Source organism: Nothobranchius furzeri, chromosome 1 (genome assembly GCF_043380555.1).
Source record: "Nothobranchius furzeri strain GRZ-AD chromosome 1, NfurGRZ-RIMD1, whole genome shotgun sequence".
Lineage (NCBI taxonomy): Eukaryota > Metazoa > Chordata > Actinopteri > Cyprinodontiformes > Nothobranchiidae > Nothobranchius > Nothobranchius furzeri.
The window spans coordinates 79,528,063-79,550,455 of NC_091741.1; the positions used below are offsets into that span (position 1 = coordinate 79,528,063).

General features: G+C 42.0%; 1 protein-coding gene across 2 annotated transcripts in view; it reads left to right on the forward strand.

Moving 5' to 3' along the window:
- The window catches only part of slit3 (slit homolog 3 (Drosophila)), a 332,135-nt gene that overhangs the window by 179,468 nt on the left and 130,274 nt on the right, over positions 1-22,393 (forward strand). Inside the window, exons 1-2 of one of the 2 annotated variants that reach the window (XM_054739263.2) lie at positions 18,547-18,662; positions 18,978-19,049. Coding sequence is in view for 1 of the 2 variants with exons in the window: in XM_015950185.3 (XP_015805671.1) it covers positions 18,978-19,049 (72 nt within the window). In the remaining variant the exon portion in view is untranslated. Of the gene's footprint in view, positions 1-18,546; positions 18,663-18,977; positions 19,050-22,393 lie in introns of those variants that run through there. The other variant, XM_015950185.3, reaches the window with a different exon arrangement.

A 22,393-nucleotide genomic window follows, 5' to 3' on the forward strand; every position in this document is an offset into this window, starting at 1 on the left:
ATGATTCTGATACTGAATAATACCGTCAACACACATTTACTGTACAGTTCACACACGATCCACGAGGCCAGCAGGTATCCTTTAGAGAATCAAACATGCTTCCAACAACAAAAGCAATTGTTTTATTTTACATTATTAAAGAAAATGTGTTTTTTAAGCATAATGATACATTATAAATTATTTTAAAGCATCAAGCTTATTTAAATGTATTATTTTCTTCTTTACTCATTCCACTTTTATATCTAATTTAGCTTTTGATTTCTTCACACCTGCACTTCTCCATCCTCTCACCATCTTCTCTAAAACAACATCATTTATATTTAAATTGCCCTTCTGCCATCTTCTGTCTTTTAATTCTTTTTTCATCTTCATTCACTTTTTTTTCTCATTTTTTCCATTGCCGATCCCTCTGTATCTGGTAACAGAGGTTTTGTCCTCACGTGAAACGCTCGATACAACCCTGTCATTTATTCATGATGTCCTAATCACCAGAACTGTGATCAATAAGCTGCCTAATCAATCCTTCTCATCAATAACAGCTCATCAATTCTGCCTCTAAACTAGCAGACAGACTCTTGGAGCGGTAGCTTTAATTTGAAAGAGGTGAAAAAATAAAATAAAATAAAACACACAAGAGAAAATATTCAGAAGTAGGCTGAATAAACAATACAATTTCATTAAAGTGTGAATCTGACAACACACAACTGGGAACTAGTAGTCAGAATGAATGCCCTATCAGATCAAAAATTCTTCATGTATCAGTCGGAATATTCTGATCCGATACGGCCCAATCGGAATGAAATTTAATTACGATTGAGAGAGGTGGTAAAATAGAGCCCACTGCGCATGTGTGCAACTTCGGCGTGGCGTCTTTCTGTCTTTGCAGACGCTCAGGACAAGTCGAAAACGTGGCGGGAGCTAAACAGAAGTGGTCCATGATGGGGAAAAAATGTAAGTCAATGGACAAAGCTTGAAAATAGGAAAATAAAATGCGAGGGGAAAGACGTGGGGACAAGATGGCGTTTAACAGCTCTGCGCATGCTCAGCCTATTAAGTCTTACTGAATGCTTGGTGTGTATACTCACAGCATGATCGGATCAGTTCAGTTGGTGTCCACAGAGATTTGAGATTTCTGATCAACCAAGATTTGAATCTGATAGCGGACATTTGGCGCATGTAAAAGTAGCTAATTCGAGAAAAGGACTAAATACTCAGCTAAAAAGAAGCGCAGGTGGGAAAACATGGGGTTTCAGCATAGAATAAAAATGATCACATGACTTAATTTCTGTTTATCTCTTTGTATCACATTTTCATCCAAAGTAAAGACTAGAAAAATGAAACTGAGTGCCAGTTACAAGTGCTTTAAATGTTGTTGTAGCTCTACATATCTGCATCCATAAAGAAGGAACATCTGAAGCATGGGTCTAAGTTACTTTTCTTTTTCCATTTATTGAGCAATTTGTGAATACATGAATACGAATTCTAAGTACTTCTAAGTAAGGTTACAGACAAATGGTTCCTTTGCTCAGTGTCAGCTCCCAAGACTGATGCCATTTCAGTACAGATGCCAAAGTCTATAGGAGATTATTTCTCTTAAGATGTCATGAAAGTGCTTTTGCAGTGTGTGCATGAGAGAGTGTTTGTTTATGTGTGTGTGTTCCCTGTGGCTGAGCTGCTAACTGAGTTCAGTTTGGCCTCTGATAATCTAATCCACTCTCGCCTCTCACACAGGACTCAATCCAAGTTAAACGCTACGCACCATCTTACTCCTTTGACCTGAGACTCACTCACATTTCACAACCGTCTGATATTCTGTGCCAGAAAGTAAATAGCTGTGGAGATAATCTCACTGTAGCTGTGACCTTTTGGTACCTTGCATTTGATATTGATGTGTTTAAGCTGTACATGCTGTATCCAGGACATGTTTGTTGAGTTTGCAAGCTCTTATTTGTTGATACTAGGGATGAGCGAGTACACCACTATCTGTATCTGTATTTGTTCAATCATCTAAATTATCTGTATCTGTATCTGTACTCGGTGTGGGCGTGGCCTAACCCAGACGTGGGTATAGTTTAACTGGAAGTGGGTGTGGTTAACATCAATACGTAATTTTAAGTCTGATCAGAAGTTGCTATGTGTATTGTTTATTTGAAAACTATTTACAGAGCAGCCTCAGAGTTGAGATTAAATGTTTTTGTATTTAAGTGCATGAATTAAGAGAGAGAGAGAAGAAAAGATCATTTCTGTAGCACCTCTCAAGATAAAAATCACGGGGCGCTTCACAAAAACAAAACATTTAAAATGGAAAAAAGAATTTAGAAAATGATTAAAATATATTTAAAATGAGCAAAAAATAGACAATTGTGATTAAAAAATGTAAAGAAAGAGAGGGAGTGAATAGGAAAGAGGGAGTGGATCCTGAGGAAGAGGAGAGAGAGGGAGGGAAAAAAACCCGACTGGAGCAGAGACAGTGAGTGACTGACGCAGCACGAGCCATTTTCAGCTCTGTCTTGTCAAATGCACGACGTACGTTACGAAAAAAGTAACTTTAAAGTAACTTTAAAAAGAAGCAAACTGAAGAAAACATAGGGAGTACTGAAGAAACGTGAACAGTGAAGCAAGCACAGAGAGATCTGTTACTGTCTGTGTGTGTGCGTGGATGGACCGGACGCGGACTGAGCTGTGAGCTCTGGCTACAGAGTTTTGTGTGTAGGGAGGGGCGGGCGCTCTATTTGACTGGCCAACCACAGAGCGTGAAGACAGTCAGTTACCCAATGAGGATTTTCCTTCAGCACGATTACAGATATTTGCGAGTTTTACTTGTTTCATGCTCGTACTCGTCAAAAATGCTTTATCCGTACCGGATACTCGTCTGAAACGACTATCTGGCTCATCCCTAGTTGATACCAAGGATAAGAACAGCCCTTTCCATATTTAAAATAAAAATAGCCTTTCAGGGAATTTCTATAGCAAATGAGCAGTTGTTCCAGAAATATTTATTTTAGTAATTTTGGAAAAGTAGCTGTAATTGTTGTCCCTCGGTTTGCTAGAACAACTGTAAATGTATCTGGTGATGACTTTTAAAGGATTGAACTCACCATTAAATTAACAAAAAGATTTTTAAATCAGTTTGTCTTTATTCAAGCAGATTTAAATAATGACGATTGTGAAATAAAGTCACATGACTTATCGACTGGCACTGGTATGTCATGTTATTGCTATAACACAGCAATGCGTCTTATTTTCCCCTCTTCGTTCATTCTGCAGGTCTACATAAACATGCTGCAAATGCAACCTGTAATAATATACACCATAAAAGACTACTATATTACACATATCATAACTACAACAGCATATCATGTCCATTAGGAGAACCACCAAAATAAAACAAAAAGCTTTGAGGTCCAAGAAAAAGTCAAATTGTGAAAAATAATTTGTTTAGATAAAAAGTTAAAACAAAATTTCTGGAAAAAAATCAAAGAACAAAACCATGATGATTTTATGTGAAAGAAGTTCTGAACTGTCACAGAACAGCTCTGCTCATTTAAATGTCTTTTAATTTGTCGTCGTCATCTTCCTCCGCTTATCCGGGTCCGGGTCGCGGGGGCAGCATCCCAACTAGGGAGCTCCAGACCGTCCTCTGCCCGGCCACCTCCACCAGCTCCTCCGGCAGGTCCCCAAGGCGTTCCCGGAACAGATTGGAGATGTAACCTCTCCAACGTGTCCTGGGTCAACCCGGGGGCCTCCTGCCGGCCTCCCCAGGGAGGCGTCCAGGAGGCATCCTGACCAGATGCCCAAACCACCTCAACTGGCTCCTTTCGATCCAGAGGAGCAGTGGTTCTACTCCGAGTCCCTCCCGAATGTCCGAGCTCCTCACCCTATCTCTAAGGCTGAGCCCGGCCACCCTACGGAGGAAACTCATTTCGGCCGCTTGTATCCGAAATCTCATTCTTTCGGTCATTACCCAAAGCTCATGACCATAGGTGAGGATTGGGACGTAGATCGACCAGTAAATCGAGAGCCTGGCTTTCTGGCTCAGCTCCCTCTTCACCACGACAGATCGGCTCAGCATCCGCATCACTGCAGATGCTGAACCAATCCGCCTGTCGATCTCCCGATCCCTCCTACCCTCACTCGTGAACAAAACCCCGGCGAGGGTGATCGCCCCTGGGTCCCGGGCTCGGCCAGCTTGGGGGTGGTAGGCTGCGGACGGGCCTGTGGGCTTGCCGCTGATATCTCCCGGGACTCTGCCAACTGCTGGTTGTGGCCCCCTGGGGCGATCCTCTGTGCCTCTCGAGGGGGGCGGGGGCCTTTCTGGTTGCAGTCTCCTTGGGGTTCTTGTGTTCTGGGGCAGCGCCTGGATCTCTAGGACTTGGAGCTCCCCCGTCTCCTACACATCTTTGGGGGCGGATCTGTGGTCCCTCACACTCTCTATTGGATGCTCCTATAGAGAAACCTTACATAAACAAGCGCGTGTAAATGCACAGGTGCTCACATGGTACTCTCAAAAGTATGGGCTTGGGCACGTTCAACACATGTCTTAAGGCTATGGTGGGCACTTAATGCACTATGATTTATTATCGTGTGATTGTTCAGTTAAACAATGTTGATTTTATGTTTCATCATCAGGTTGACGCAGTGATAGCTTGCTCCTGAAGTATTGTTGTGTGTCCCATTTTTTTATATTCTTTCTCTTTCTGCAGGTCTAGAAGCAGACTCTTGTTAAGTATTGTTTATTTTTGTGAAACCCACCCCCTTCCCCCCCTATCTCCCCACCTTTTGTCTTTTCTTTTCTCTTTCACCTCTGTCTCTGTGTCTGGTCAGAATTACAAAGCATTCAAAAACAAGAACAAGACCCTGAGATACTTACACTCCTCCACTTGAGGTAGGACCTCTCCCCCGACCCGGAGTTGGCAAGCCACCCTTTTCCGGTCGAGAACATGGTCTCAGATTTGGAGGTGCTGATCCTCATCCCAGCCGCTTCACACTCGGCCACGAACCTACCCAGCAAGAACTGAAGGTCAGAGCTGGATGAAGCTAGGAGGACCACATCATCCGCAAAAAGCAGAGATGAGATTCTCCTGCCACCAAACTCGGCACACTCGACACCACGGCTGCGTCTAGAAATTCTGTCCATAAAGGTAATGAACAGAACCGGTGACAAAGGGCAGCCCTGGTGGAGTCCGACCCTCACCGGGAACAGGTCCGACTTACTACCGGCTATGCAGACCAAACTCACGCTCCTCTGGTAAAGGGACTGTAAGGCCCTTAACAGAAAGCCACCCACCCCATACTCCTGGAGCGTCCCCCACAGGGTGCCCCTGGGGACACGGTCATAAGCCTTCTCCAAATCCACAAAACACATGTGGATTGGTTGGGCAAACTCCCATCCCCCCTCCATCACCCTTGCAAGGGTATAGAGCTGGTCCACAGTTCCACGGTCAGGACGAAAATCACATTGCTCCTCTTCAATCTGAGATTCAACTATCGATTGGAGGCTGATGAGTGTGATCCCCCTATAGTTGGAACACACCCTCAGGTCACCCTTCTTAAAGATGGGGACCACCACCCCGGTCTGCCACTCCACAGGAACTGCCCCCGATGACCATGCAATGTTGCAGAGAAGTGTCAACCATGACAGCCCTACAACATCCATAGCCTTGAGATACCCAGGACAAACCTCATCCGCTCCCGGGGCTCCGCCGCTGTGTAGTTGTTTGACACCTCAGCAACTTCTGCCCCCGAGATTGGACAGTCCATCCCCAGGTCTCCCGGCTCTGGTTCCTCCTCGGAATGCGCATAGGTGGGATTGAGGAGCTCCTCAAAGTATTCCTTCCACCGTCCGACTATAGCCTCAGTTGACGTCAGCAGCTCCCCATCCCCACTGTAAACAGCGTGAGCGAGTTGCTGCCTTCCTCTCCTGAGGCGCCGGACAGTTTGCCAGAATCTCTTTGGAGCCGATCGATAGTCTTTCTCCATGGCCTCACCAAACTCCTCCCACGCCCGAGATTTTGTCTCGGCAACTGTCACTGCTGCACCCCGCTTGGCTATCTGGTTGCTGTCTGCTGCCTCCAGATACCAACAGACCAGCCACGTCCTGTAGGCCTCCTTCTTCAGCCTGACGACTCCCCGAACCTCTGGTGTCCACCAGCGGGTACGAGGGTTGCCACCATGACTGGCACCGGCCACCTTGCGACCACAGCTAGCAACAGCCACCTCAACAATCACAGAGTGGAACAAGGCCCACTCAGAGTCAGAGTCAAGTGTACCGATGGGCATCCTTTTGTTCGAACATGGTGTTCGTTATGGCCAAACTGCGGCTTGCACAGAAGTCCAATAACAAAACACCACTCAAGTTCAGATCAGGCGGGCCGTTCCTCCCAATCACACCCCTCCAGGTCAAGCTGTCATTGCCCACGTGAGCATTGAAGTCTCCCAGCAGGACAATGGAGTCCCCTGATGGAGCACTATCTAGCACTCGTCCCAGGGACTCCAAAAAGGGTGGGTACTCTTAACTGATATTTGACCCATAAGCACAAACAACAGTCAGGACCCGTTCCCCGACACGAAGGCGCAGGGAAGCTACCCTCTCGTCCCCCGGGGTAAACCCCAACACACAGGCAGAGAGTCTTGGGGCTAACAAAAAGCCAACCCCAGCCCTCCGCCTCTCACCCGGAGCAACTCCAGCAAAGGAGAGTGTCCAACCCCTCTCAAGGACTTGGGTTCCAGAGCCAATACTATGTGTCGAGGTGAGTCAGACTATATCTAGCCGGTACTGCTCAACCTCTGCCACAAGCTCCTGCTCCTTCCCCGCCAGTGAGGTGACGTTCCATGTCCCAAAAAACAGTTTTCTTGTCCGGGGATCGGACCGCCAAGGCTCCCACCTTGGTCTGCCACCCAATCCACATTGCACCAGACCCTTCATGTTCCTCCTTCGGGCGGTGGGTCCACAGTTGGATGAGCCCATGTATACGGTTCGGGCTGGGCCCGGACAGGCTCCATGGGCGAAAGCCCGGCCACCAGGCAATCGCTCACGGACCCCAACCCCAGGCCTGGCTCCAGGGTGGGACCCCGGTAACCCTCCGGGCCGGGTTCTCAAACTCTTTGACTTTACCTCCATGAAAGATCCTGTGAACCTTTTAATTTGCATTACTTGAGTATACAATTAGTATGCCGGTTGTGTTACTTAATTATGAGTCAAAATGTAAAAGTAAGTGACTCCATTCTGTGAAGATATTTTACGATGACGACTTTAAAAGGATCTCTAAAGTTTCACACACTTGTGTCATCAATGGTTGTTTTTATTTGGCAAAAAAATGCTTACATCGTACTTGCTATACATAGACATTTACACATTATACAGGTGAAACTCGGGAAAAATAAGAATATGGTGAAAAAGTTCATTTCCTTCAATGATTCAATTTAAAAGGCTAAACTGATATATGATAAAAAACTCATCACATACAAAGCCAGATGTTTCAAGCCTTTATTTGTTATAATTGTGATGATTATGGCTAACAGCTGATGAAAAGGGTTAGACCCCTAGTGGTGTAATACAGATATAGGCCATTTACTGTTTTAGTAGAGCTCTAAACTTTATGCTAGTCTTCTGACTGGATGGTTTGCTCTAGCCTTGACCCACTAGGTTAACATGTTTGTTTGTTTTACTCCAGTCAAATTGTACCTTTTTCAGTTTTCTTCCTTGCATCCCCCTTCACTCTCCCATCATCTAAGCACATACTGTTGTCCTCTGTCCTTTTTTGACCAACACTATACCTTCCCATCATGCATACACTAGACAGACTACACACACACACACACACACACACACACACACACACACACACACACACACACACACACACACACACACACACACACACACACACACACACACACACACACACACACAGAAAAACCCTTAATCCCAATGATATTCCTTCTTTACTTGTTCTATCCCCCACCCCACTATCCCTCCATCCCTCCCTCCATTAGAGAAGGTGACTCCTGCAGTAAAAGCCTCCAACCCTCCATTATACCAGGGTAAAAAACCTTCATGACATTCTGTCCCTGGTGGACACTGCATTGATTTTCTCATATGTCTCTCTCTCTTCTTCGTTTGTTTCTGTCTCTCCCTCCATTGCTCTTATTCTTAGCCTGTCTGACCTTTTTTGTATCACTAACTCTAATTCATAGAGGTTTTCCATCTTCTTCCTTTGTTTCTTCACTGCTGTCCGTTGGCATTCATGGATCTACGCAACTTTCATTTAATCAGAAGCACAAATAACACACACATGCACAAAATGAAGAGATTTTGACCCATCATCAGATGGCTGAGACAGCCGTGAACCTGGCAAATGTGATCACTGTGGTGTTCTCCTAACCCAGGGAGACAGATATATGTGAATCTGTGTGTAGGTGTAAGCTCTCCTGTACATTGTGCTGAGTGCAGCTGCTGACTGCAGGGCCTGTCATTCCTCTAAATGCAACACGCCAGTCAAAGAGCAAATAATAAAAGTAAATCTAAGGGCTGAATGAATAGAAACTAGTCTGCCAGAATTCCTGTAATCTTTTACAATGATTTTCCCCATAACACATTGTTTTGTCCATGCTTAACCTATGTTTGATCAAATCTAATTGGATTCAGCTCAATCAAATCTCATATCATCTCTGGCCTTTTCTGAATGTGTAATGTCTTTATTCATCTTGTCTTATCAGAGAAGATCGTTGTGTTAACTCCCCTCGTAAATATCCATCCAGTTGTTGTATACAACAACTATAGCGCATGTGAATTCTGACCTGAACCCACCTAAAATGATCAGAGAGACACAGCAATGTCTGTACTCGTGTGTGTGATGGAGAAGCTTTTGCTAAAAAGAGCTGACCACATGCAAGATATATCAAATATTATTATCAAACAGAAGTAACGGAAGTTCATTCCAAGAAATAATGAGAAAACTTTCAGGTCATCGGTTGGACTGACACTTTGCAGCAACACCCCTGCTACAAAATAAACGAGGAAAACATATTTGGAGTATTCTCCAGCGCTTATTGAAGTCAGATATTTTTTTGTACTACAGTTCTTTAACAAAGTTAATATTTCTGCTGGCGCTGAATAACCTGTAGCTTCATTTATCATCCAGCTAAACAAACGTGTTCCTAAATAAATAAATAAAAATAAGTTGGTGTGATCTTAAGAGGAGAGACCCAGTTGTTCTTTATCCATATCCCTAAAAACAGCTGATTAGTTCAAGTCTCTATCAGACATTTTAGCACGTTTTACGGTAATGACCTGCCTTCTTAGGCCCTGTCCACACGTAGCCGGGGATCTGCCAAAACGTACATATTTTTCTACGTTTCGGCCTGTCATCCACACGAAAACGGAGTTTTTTCACAGGAAAACGGATCTTTTTAAAAACTCCGGCCAAAGTGAAGATCTGCGTTTTCTCCGTTTTGGGTGTCTGCATGTGGACGGATAAAACCGGAGTTTTAAGGTCCGCAACGTCACTTTCCGCGACAAAAAATGCTGACATCACGTGTGCGACCTGTGTTTACACTAGCCGGCATCATGGAAGCCCTCAGAGCTGCGCTCTGTCACTACCCAATCCATCAATTGTCCAAGCGCTTTCTGCTTGTTTGTTTTTGCAAGCGGAATTACTGCTCCTTGCGGAAGACCACAGACGAAGGACGAGGTTAAGAACGGGGGAAGTACTGCCGCCTACAGGTCTGGCATGTCCTTAACAACGTATTTATCCGGGTACGTGTGGACAGTTTTTTTTTTAAACGTGGTGGTGTGGATGCAAGTTTTTGGAGGGGCGGATATTCGAGACTCAAGAAGTACTAATATCACTAGAGATCCAAAAACGAGACGAGACTGACAGAAAACAATGGACCGACAAACGTAAAGAGACACAGACAGGGTTATATACACTGGGAGGATGAGGGAGATGAACTGCAGGTGTGTGGGGAGAGAGAGAGCAGGTGAACTCAATTACTAATCAGGGAGAGGGCAGTGAGTTGAGGAGGAAGAAAAATAACATGATCTAAAACAGAACCTAAAAACAAGAAGAGCCAAATAACAACTAACAATCTGGGGAAAGAAACACACTAAAAGCAAAATAATTAACTGATAATCTGGGGAGAGAAACACACCAAAAGAGACTATTAAATGAACAGCTGAAACTAAAGGACAACACTACAGAAAGAGACAATACAGGGGCGTGACTAAGGAGGACCACGGGGAGCACAGGACCTGCAGGGAAATACCTGGGGGGGAAGGAAACCTAGAGGGGCTGCAGCTCTGGGAACACATGAGGAAGACGTAGACAAGGACACATGAGGGCGCTAGGAGACACAAAAGGAGAACCTAGAGAGGGATGGAGAACACAAGGAGACACATGAGGGGAGACGCTGACGCAGACCATGACATCCATAAACCAATGAAATTAGGTCCAAAAGGACAGGACATGCAGATATCTGACTTTTTTATTTTTTTTATTTTGGTCACTCATAAAATGTTTTCTTCAACAACAAAACACCTTTTGCATCAATAGACATGATAACTTTCATCATTTAAAGGTTCTCTGAAGAGATTTGAACCCCTGCTTCCAAGAGGATCTCCCACTAGTTGGGGTCATATTTTCACCACAGCTGAACTGGGCTTAATCCTGCTACAGAAATGGCAGATTGTGCATTCTTTAAGTAAATATATCAAATGTTAGAGATCAGTTTTAATTAATTGTAATGCCAGTTATAGGATCATTTAGATTTCTTCCACCCCCTTAAATCTGATATGTTACCAGCTCCATTAGCCTCACCCCCTTTCACCCTCATCTAGACCACCACATTGTGCACCAAAGTTTTCTAATAATGAATAGTTCCCAAGCACAGCCACTGCTGCAGCTCACCGCTCCCCACAGGGACGGGTCAAATGAAGAGATGAATTTCACCAGTGTGTGATGACTAACAGGACTTTAACTTTACTTTGTGAGGTGCCTTGAGACAACCCTTGTTGTGATTTTGCAATAAATAAATAAACATAATTCAATTCAATTTCCAAGTGATTCCAAACTTTTGATTAGCAAACAGGCATCAGGATACTGATACAATATTTGTTATTCTGATGAATATGCTGTGAATACTCCGTATCGTTCATCATAGTGTTGTGAAAATGCTGTTGAGGTATGGTCATAAATCCTGCACAGAGGTTATATTACAGTATACATTACAGTAATATTGTTGCTCCCCCAAAGGCAGCACTACAGGCACACCTAAATCAGAAGTCACAAATGTATATGTTGTACTTGGTTTCAAAAGGATCACAGTCACATCTGACAGGACATTGTTGGCTCATATGCTTTCAAATAACACCTGGTATGCTGTTTATCTTCTGCAGCATCACATTCATACGCTCTACTTTTTTTATCTCATCTGCCTGTCTCGTCATTCTTTCCATTTTGTAATAAACACGTTGTTCATTTCACTTGCTGCTTTTCACTCTTGCTAAAAACACACCTCACCTCTAGACATTTCCAAACAACACGTATGAATATTTTAACAAGCAATTCCTCAGTAAATTGCAAATATATAACTATTGAAACACATTTTATCAGTATAAGAATGAAAAAGAAGCCACCCCTGCTTTAGTGCCTCTCTCCCTGTCAGCTTCTCCTTTCTTTTCTCCCCGTAAAACACCTCCATGCGTCATGCTTCCCTACCCATAATCCAGTGCAGGATAGCCGTTTGTTTGAATTATGACCACAGCGCTGCGGAGAGGTGAGAATAGTGTGTCGTCTGCACACACACACACACACACACACACACACACACACACACACACACACACACACACACACTCACACTCACACACTTTTCATTACAGATGCTTACTTTCAGATGATTTTATGTTCATCACAACGTCAACAGTGTATGTCTGGAGCCAGACACTAAGACATAGAAAATGACTGCTAAAAATTTTTTGTTTCAGCACAAAAATTGTCTCATAAACCCATAAGGCAATGCAAGGAGGGACGCGGTCATCAAAGACATGATAGTCAGCCTCCTGAAAGGTTCACCATCATTCCTTGAATGACATCTACCCCCTCACACACCCACACAAACTTGCTTAAATGGCAGGATGTGGCTAATTCATTAGAAGGTCATGCTCAGCAGAGACGAGGGAGGGGGAGGGAAAATGCCAATAGATTTATTTAGAACGTAACATATTTATGTAGCAGGACAGCCTTTTCCATAGTTCAATAATAAGATTTTAAATTAAGTTTTGAAGCTTTAATCTATTTGGAAACAAGGAAAATCTGCAGCTGTGTGGCCGGAACATTTATTCTTTTTTTAATATTTAACAGTTTTAATGGCCTGATCTTTCCATAAAGTGACAAAATTAGAATCTCACCCAAGTCAAATTTACATTAAATGTTATTCAGTTAATATTTTTATGTTAGGAAAGACATGGATGGGAAGCCATTTAGTTTCCAAACATGTTCAGACTTTTGATTCAATGCAAAACATGAGATTACTTCCTGTACCCTGCAACAACTCTAAAATCAGTTTTTCTCTATTTGCAATTGAAAGTCTACAGACTATTGTACTCTTAAATGCATATATCAAATGGAATGCACTCTGAATATAACACAAGTCAAAAGCTATTCTCTCAGCAGTCCTTGTTGGAGAAGGTTTAGGCTTCAGTTAGACAACAAACACAGATTCAGAGTAAACAATACTCTACAAGAGAAATAGTTTTTATACAGCCCAAATAAACATGCTTAGTTATGACTTACATATCTACAGATATATCTTGCTATTTAGAAAATGCAACAATTTATGCTGCAAGCACAAAAGAGGAATGAAAAGGAAATTTATGCAAATTGTTAAAGGAAACTCCAACCAGAAACCATGACATTATTTATTTAGATCATTAAACATTAAAAGCAGCCACAGCAAACAACTCTTTATTAATCTTGTTTTTAGAAAGCGTTTGTTAAAGCTGTGGTCCGTCATCAAGGAGAGGAGAAGGAGATTATGAAAGTTGAACGGCAAAAGGGCGTCTAAGTCTCCTCTCCTTTTGGTCAGCTCATGGGTCACCTGAACGAAATCAAAAAGCATGGCAGGTATCAAACGTGATCAGACGTACCCTGTATGGGTGACAGACTACAACAATAGCCCTGTGTAGAGTACGTAACACAGTTTAATGATGTAGTTTCATAACCAAATACTTCAAGCACCACATCTCTTGTTTTTTTAATACATTTTCATAAAGTATAAACTGCACATTGATTACAGAATTATTAAATGAAGCATTATTTGCTTGAAACCAGGTAAAGGCTATCCTTATTCCATTAATTAATTTCTCAGTTAGTAATGGTTGCCCTCTGATGGATTTGTGCCTCCATGAGGCTGCTTTATGTATAAGTGTGTGTGTGTGTGTGTGTGTGTGTGTGTGCGTGCGTGCGTGCGTGCGTGCGTGCGCGTGTGTGTGTGTGTGTGTGTGTGTGTGTGTGTGTGTGTGTGTGTGTGTGTGTGTGCGTACGCACACTTCTCTTTGCTGGCTGCAGAGGAAGCTATGAATCAATTTGCCAATAGGCCTACAGACTATTTATAAGAATAGATATTCAATGTTTGTTCTTTCTTGCTCCTAACAAACATGTTTGAGGTAAACAAAAGTACACACAGACTTCAAATACAACACAACGTTACTCATATACAGACCCCCAGACTGACACAAAGTTGTCCTCATCTCAGATTGATACCAATCATGTCACTGTTAAATGGTGCTTGGAGAACAAAGCTGTCAGGGGAATCCAATCACATCACACACGATGAAATTGTTTACTGAGGATGAAGACAGAAGATGAAGAACATGACCACCAATATGAATCTAGTGGTTACATCTAATTTCAGCCACTTTGCTCGTATTTAAGACTTCTTAAGAACATAGTTGTCCTAAAGTTAATTAAACTTAAGTTATACATAAATAAATAAAAGAGTTCAGCCTCACCGATGGGGTTTTCTCAAATTAACATAGGAGGTCATTAACATTTTAGGGATGCATATTTTAATATTTTTCAGTCAAATTCTGTTTTATTAGTCTTTCAGTTTCCTATCTGATCTCTTCCTGAAATTCAAATTCCTCTTTAAAACCTAAGCAGAACAACTGCAGCTCTAGAGTCACTTGATTTTTACAAGAGTTGACATAAAGCTAAATATTAGTGTGAGAGGAGGAGGTTCTGTCTCCGTTAACTCTCTGATTGACCATTTGAAAAAATGGCTACGTATAGTTAACTGAACAACTGCTGCTGGACATTTGGCTGCACTCACACTCACCTCAGATGGAAAATGATCGGAAACTGGAGGCACTTTCTAAAACATTAATTGGATAACTTTACTTTGTCAATTTTTTATTGGCATGTATTGAAAATGAGTGTGTTTGAATAAATAAATAAATGAGTAAGAAGCTCAATGTTATCTTCATCTATATCTTATTAACTGAAGCTTGAGAATAGAGTTATTGCACATTAAAGAGACAATGTGTAGTTTTTAAAATTAATCTCTGAAAAGATCCATCAAAATGTTGAAAATGAATTCAATGATTCCCAGTGGTTGAAAAATAACATATAACTGTAAAAACCAGGTCTAAAATGCTTGGGAGTGGGTCTAAGTCTCTGGGTGACACCATAATAGACGCTATGTTTCCTTCTACGGGAGCCCATGAGGACAAAATGCATTTGCTGATCTGTAACAAGCAGTTACAAAACTTTCACCGTTCATGAATGTTGTTTTACACATTCACCTCTTCACTCGTTGCCAGTGATGAGAGTACTTGTCATTTTGTTGGAGGTTGAACGAGATGAAGTACAAATTGCACTCTCAGGTACTTTTGACCCTAATTGCTAGCCGTTCGTAAGGTCTTACTTGACCACAAAAATATTGCTAGCTTGCAATGATTTAAGCATATGCTGCCCCCTATTGCCAGGAAAATGCACACCGTCAATTTAAGCTTCGTTTAATTTTTTGGATTTTTAAAAATAACAGAAGCCAGTCGTGATTTCTGGAAATGGTTTTGAATGTTGAAATGGAAATAACTGTTTCATAACAAAGAACATTTCATCATAAAAAACAAGAAACATTTAAATAAAAAACTTGTTTTCTATTCATAAGAAAAACTTTGAATAAATACTGAAATTAGTTTGAATTTAAAACCAAGGTCATCTTTGATTATTGCATTAACAAACTCTAGACAATAAATAAAAATAAAATCATTTTTTTATTAACCACTGTTAAACGCGTCTCCTACTTCATATTGAGCAACTTAAAAGAAAATGCCATGGCAACAGAGGAGTATAGAGAAATTGTACAGTTCCGTTCATCTACACATGGCAGCTGAGGCTGTGAGCCAGTTCTGGTGCCAAAGTGAAAAAAAATAGACAAAACACAAACATGGCATAACCATACGTTCACGATCCCCCGATTCTCTCTGCTTTTGACTAAAGTTGTTTAAAAAATTTTCTCACTCCCAAATCTCCTGCAACAAGTGGACTCAAAAAGAAGAAAATGCATCAACATTCAGCCAAACTACTTTGAATATGTACTAGAAAAGTGCTTTCAGCTCAGTTGTGTTAAAATGATCTCTAAACAAATGTTGTGTTGCATGAAGTGATTAAAACACCAATTTGGTGAATAAAAGGCTTTGGGTTGAAAATAACGGTATTGCTAGCTGAACCTGGCTTGTTGGCATGAAAAGGTTTACTTTCATGAGTCCAAACCACACGCATGCCAACTGTTAACCACTAACAGCTGGCCAGATTCAGTCAGACATGAAACAAGTGCTTTGAGAGTATAATGATCAAAAATGAAAATTACAGTTTGCTGCCTATGACAGAAGTCCTGCCAGGGCGTAAATATTTCCGGGTTGTATTTTTTTAAGATGTTGTAGCAAACTTTGGAACGATAACGGTTCTTGAACTGAACATTTAGATCCCTGCTTCTCGTGTTTGACTGGTGCTTTTTTAGGCACCTGCCTGCTGAAAATCAGCATACAGCACATTTAGCTATACTTCTAGTTTCCTGTTTGATGTTTTCCAGGTATTTTCAGATTCCTTTCACAGCCTTTGAGAACATGCAAGCATAAAAAACAACCCAAATGAGGTAATTTCTCCTTCCTTTCAAAGGAAGACCAGTCTCTGCTTTAGGAAACACCTCCTTGGGGTAAAAGCTGACATGACTGATAGAACAGGGGCTGCAGTGTTCCGGGAAGGCAGCAGGGCTCAGTAGAAAAGGAAGGAGAGATTTAAAAGGTTGATAAAGGAGTACAAGTAGTAGGAATATGGATTAGTGATGGATAGATGGAGTGTGAGATGAGAAAATATGAAGAGGAATCAAAGATGAGATGAGAGGAGAGGAGAAGGCACATGAGACAGAAAGCAAGGATTATGAATGGACAGGTGGAGTGGACAGAGAAGGGGAAGGTGAGTGCTCAGAAAGACAAGAATAGAACACTGAAGGATTAGCAACTGAAGGATCTAGCAGAAGAAAGGAGGAATGATACGCTTTTATGTTTGTGAGCCTTGAGAGCAGACAGTAACTAAAAGTTCTGTTTTCCTCCTGCTGATTCCAATAATCTCTGCTGGTGAGTGCATCTTTCTCCATGAGCTTGTGCGTTTACAACAACCCTGTCACTCAGATTTTCAAAATAAAATACAAAACAAGCAGCCAAATTTAAATGTTTGCACTTGGTGTGTTTCTATTTGCACCTCATCCATCTGTTCTCTTTTGGAAAATAAACTAAGGCTTCATTCTCTTTTATTTAACATTCTCAAAAGTGTGATTTGTCACCAGCTCACAACCCTGGAGTCTGGAGTGAAGCTCCAAAAACCTGCATGCAGCATACTCCATTCTAGATGGGAAAAAGAAATAAAAAAACTGGATACATTTCAATGCAGGAATTGGAAAAATTCCCAGAAAACCGTCACATTTGTATGAAAAAAGGGAGATATCTGCTGATTAAATGTAAAGGGGAAAAGCCAAAATATCCACCTTCAAAGGCATAACAAACAAGAATTTAACTCAAATATTCTCTGATATTATGAATTAATAAGTTTGCTGGAAAAACTCTGAGGGTTGCCGGTTCCAACCCAGGAACTGTATATAACAGTCCTTGTGACTGGGGCAAGACACTTCACCCCCTTGCCTTGCCTCGGCAGCCTCGCTTAAGTGCGCCCCAGGGCAGCTGTGGCTCCAATGTAGTTTATCACTACGAGCATGTGGATGTGTGTGTTTGAGTGTGTGAATGACTGAGTGTGTTGTTAAGTGTCTTGGAGGATTGTTAAAACCTAGGAGGCGCTATCTAAATAGATGCAATTTTCCATTCTAATTTACAAAAAAAAAAAAAGAAGAAATTATGAAAAATAAAGAAAAGAAATGTACCTGTATGAGAAACCAAGACTTGGTGTGGAATCCAGTGATTATCAATAATCGTGACTTTACCTTAAACACAGTCTTGTAGGTTTTTAGACAAAGATGGACACTATCAGCACTTTTTTCAACCAACTTGATGAAATTTTCTCAACTTTATATTTTTCACCTTTGACTTACTGGAATAACTGGTTGGACTATGAGTTGACTTACAGCAAATACCTAGCAAAATTCCCGTAACGTTTGGGGTTTTCCTCTACGTTTTATCTAATTTACTTATTTATTATCTTGCTTGTGGGGTGGGGTGTTCCATCAAGACATGTGTACACCAACGTGCATGTAGCTGCATGCAAGACACCCTATAAATCAGTTTTATTTTAAAACAGATCACGATTTCAAATGGCATCCATTTTTTAAAAAAGGTAGAGCATTCATATTATAGATTTGATAAATCCCTGGTTAGGGACTTTATGTATACTGTGGCTTCTAAAAATTTGAAATGGCAACATCTTACATTGGCCACTGGGCTCTGGGGGGTTGCAGGGACAGATGGGTAGATGGATGGAAGTAATGGGAAGAAGGAGGGAGGAGTGGAGGTTCGGGGTTGTTGGGTTCATGAGAGCTGGATGGCGAGGGAGCTGAATACCTCGAGCTAAGCAAATTAAAGTAAAAGCAAAAGATGAATGACAGTGGGGTACAGGGTGCATCTGGGAGAGCAGCAAACAAGTCGTTGAGCAAGCCAAGGGAGGAGGGTGGAGGTATTGGAGGAAGATAGAGGAAGGAAGGAGAACGGGAATGAGAGTCGTGACTGTAGGTTGATTTACGGAGGCTTTCCTTTTAATGAAATTGTTTCAGTGACAGAGCCGGTAAAAGGCCCTTAATGGATTGGCTGGCCTAATGTAATGAAATTACTCCCTCTTTCACTACATAGAGGGAAAAAAAAGAATAAAAAAAGAACATGGGGAGGGGGGAGGGCAGGGAGGATGGGAGAGGAGAAATGCAATTAATATTTACAGAACAGACAAGCAGGGTGGGCTTTAGTGGTACTCGCTCTCCTTCTCAATGCGTCTGCCTCGCTCACTCCTCTCTCTCCTGGTGGCCAGTGTGCGGCGGGTGGGCGGCGGGGGAGGGAGGTGATAGGCTGACGATGGGCAGGCCACTTCAGCACACCGGTCTCCTCTCTCCTGCTCTCTTTTTCCTCCCATCGTCTCTTCTGGGCTGGTCACATCTGTGCTGAGGTGAGAGACTGCACCCTAGCCTGTGCTCTTGCTGTATGGACTAGTTTTCCCATGAGTGTATGCTTGTTAGAGTGTGTGTGAGGAAGACTTATCACTGGTGTCTCCCACCTGCTACTTTAAGCCCATTACTCGGGTATCACCTTGCACACATACTCACATTCACACTCATTCACCGTCTTGTCCCTCCCCCGGCTGAGCGAACCTTGCAGACTTGTGCCTGACTCTCTCCAATCTCTCTCTCATCTGTGTGTGTGTGTGTGTGTGTGTGTGTGTGGCTGTGTGTATGTGTGTGTGTATGTGTGTGTGTGTGTGCAGGCAACTGGACAGCAACCACATCAGCTGCATTGAAGATGGAGCTTTCCGAGCGCTGCGCGATCTGGAAATTCTGTAAGTAGAGAAAAAACGGTGGTCCTCTTCATCCTCCTTCTCCTCATCGGTTCCTTCTCCTTGTCTCTCCTCCTTTTCATGTGTCGCCTGTGAAATGGGGATCTCTAGATAGGAAGGCACTCTCTTCCTTCTGCTGCCATCCTTGTTCTCTGCCTTCATTCTCTCTGTTGTTTGACTCTTCTTTTCCAATGAATTAGATTTTTCTCAGCTTTTTTTTTCCTTCAATTACTTTTTCATCTCTCACATTTATCCACTTTTCTCATTGCTTTCCTGATGTTCTGCTGATGCAACTACTCCAAAGATTTAACTTAAATGTTCTTCTGTTGAGAATATACATTTAAATATTTATTCATGTGGTCTTTTTTAATCTGATATCTGTGTATCTTATGCAAATATTGTGAAAATTGCTGGCAAAGATGAACAAACCTGTTAATTCACCAGCAATGAAGTCCTTGACTTGCAACACACACACACACAATCAGAAGTCATGCAACAAAAAAATAAGAAAGAGTGCATTTGCCACCTGATGTGGTTTGCATTTCCTCTACACCAGGTGCGTTGGCGCATGTGGGTGATTTCTGCCTGTGTTTGAGGATGCGCTTAATGTTTTTATGTGTTTGCCTCCAGCTGTGTGAGTGATGGAGTGTGTGTGTGTGTGTGTGTGCATGTTCGTTTTAGCTTGTATGTGCACCTGTCCATGTTTTTATAGCTGCTCATATGTCACTTTGCTCAGTCGTGGTGACTGGCGACTGTGCACAGCAAGTTCAGAAAAGAAAAATGTCGACTTTTCAGCAAAGACTTTACTGTGTTTGCATCGCTTTGCGTGAGCGTGCCTGTTTTACAGTAGAGGCTGTGCTTTGTTTCGTCCAAGAAAATCAGCTGGCAAAGAAGATTTTTAGCTATTGTTTTGTTTTAGGGGACCTTTGTATTTAGAGGTATTATTGTATTGTGCACCAAGGGAGTGGCACTCCAATTTCGTTGTATCCTGTACAATGACAATAAAGGCTATTATCATTATATTATTAAACGAAATATCTGTATTGATCAGCTTTTTTGTATGTGAGAAACAGATGAAAAAAGTAAAATAATCAAGGCTCGTATCGTTGTCTGGACACATTCTAGTGAATCTGTTTGCAGAGATGTTGCCACTTAATCTCAGATGTGTGAAGGTGGTATTGCAAGAGGAAAGCTATATTACAATTGGAACGGAGAAATAAAAATGTAAAAGAGTCTCTCCCCGGTTATGTAAGTCATGGATAACTTTTGACAAATTGGTAAATTAGAACATTGTTTTTTTTTTTTTGTTAAATCCAAACAGTGGTGAGTGGTGGCTCAGGGGATAGGAGCTCACCCATTGGGTTGCTGGTTCGAACCTAGACTCCATCGGTGTCAGTCGTTGTGTCCTTGGGCAAGACACTTCAGCCTCCTTGCTTGCTGGTGGTGGTCGAAGGGGCCGGTGGGACCTGTGTACAGCAGTCTCACGCCTGTCAGTGTGTCCCAGGGCAGCTGTGGCTACATTGTAGCTCATCACCACCAGGATGTGAATGGATGGATTAATAGCAATGGGGGTGTAAAGCACTTTGGAGTCCTCTGACTCAGAAAGACGCTTCACAAGTTCAAGTCATTTATTATTTCTGTAATAAAAGTTATATTGATCATTTGATCTGCTTGAATGAAAGAGGGCTCCAACTGCCCGATTCTGAGAGAAACCAATCATATTTTACAAACAAACTTGGGAAGTTTTTCCTCACGGCGTCAGAAGGAACTCACTTCCCAAAAAAGAACTGTGTCAATGTCAAAATGTGCTGGCTATTGATGGTTGATTTTGGGTGAAATGACACAAATCCTTGATAAAACCATTATCCATACATTTTATAACAAATTATTGTTTTTCCTCTAAACTCCTAAAGGAGTGATGGTTGAAGGTTTTATGGGATAGAACAGGTGTTTTTGGTAAAGAGACTCCTGCTGTACTCTTATAGGTGCAGCTGCTGTTAATGTGCAATGATGATGGCTAATACGTTCATATGATAGATGAAAGAGGAAACAGGATAGCCCCATCACAGCTTAAACTGTAGACCTCATGCAAAAAAGGTACAATTATAATATCCATTGTGATTAGTTTAGAAACTAATGATACTAAATGACATGAAAGATTGCTCAAAGTATTTCTTCATCTGTGTTTTATTCCTCTTCAGCAAAGTTACCTTCTTTGAATGTCTGCCCTCGCTTTTTGCTCTGTGCACAATGAAAGTGATAGGGGGCAGATAGCGGAGAATCAGCAGTGCGAGATACAACATATTAGCAATTCATAAGCCTCTGACAGCTGAGTGCTCGGCAGGATTTACAATTCACTGTAAATACGCAGCCTTTCCCATTCACAGCAGACAGCATGACAGCACACAGTATATTCACTGAATGTGACGTTTTAATAAAAGCAGGTGTGTGTGTGTGTGTGTGTGTGTGTGTGTGTGTGTGTGTGTGTTTGTGTGCATGTGTGCTTGTGTGTGTAAGAGTGTGTGTGTTAGGCATGAATGACAGTAGGCAATTCTACCACTGGAATGATCTTCATCGTGAGCATCTTAACGCTCCCACACAAACACACAGATGTGTGTATTCACACACACACACAAATCCAGACGCAGCCCCATCTGCTTGGTTCGTGGGGGCTGATTTCGTGACCGTAGTACAAAATGTGATGATGGAGATAACAGTAATAGGAGGTCATGTGACTGCAGCATCAGGTACGCGCGTGTGTGTGTGTGTGTGTGTGTGTGTGTGTGTGTGTGTGTGTGTGTGTGTGTGAACAATCTTTTTGTTTTTAGTTTTTGTTTCAAAAATAAGTTTTAACAGCCAGTTTTGAGAATTTTGTGTGTCTACTTTCACATGCTGATGTCTGCATTAGGCCTGCTCCCAAGAGGATCACTGACCTCTCAAAATGACATTTACGCTGCTGTCACCTTTAAGTTCCTCAATTATTCTGACAGAAATAAAAAAAACTGTGAATCTGAATGCTGATTGGTCAAAAACCAACTCTCCATGCTGTATAGTATTATACACAGAGTCTGAAATTGACATGTACGGGGTGCAATGCATTCCAGCGAAATGTTCCCAAAATAAGGAAAAAATATGATAAATGAAAAGAATTTCATTGAACAAATGCTGTAATTTAGATGTTGCATATAGGTTAGTGATTCTGCTGGCACTGTAATCCACTTTATTCTTGGTTCTGCTTGGACTAGCTGTTTCCGAACATTGATCGGAGCTAATCTCCATTTCTCCAAATTGACATAATTCAAAGAGCTATCGTTGACCAGTCAGTCATTTATGCCACCAACCTTGCT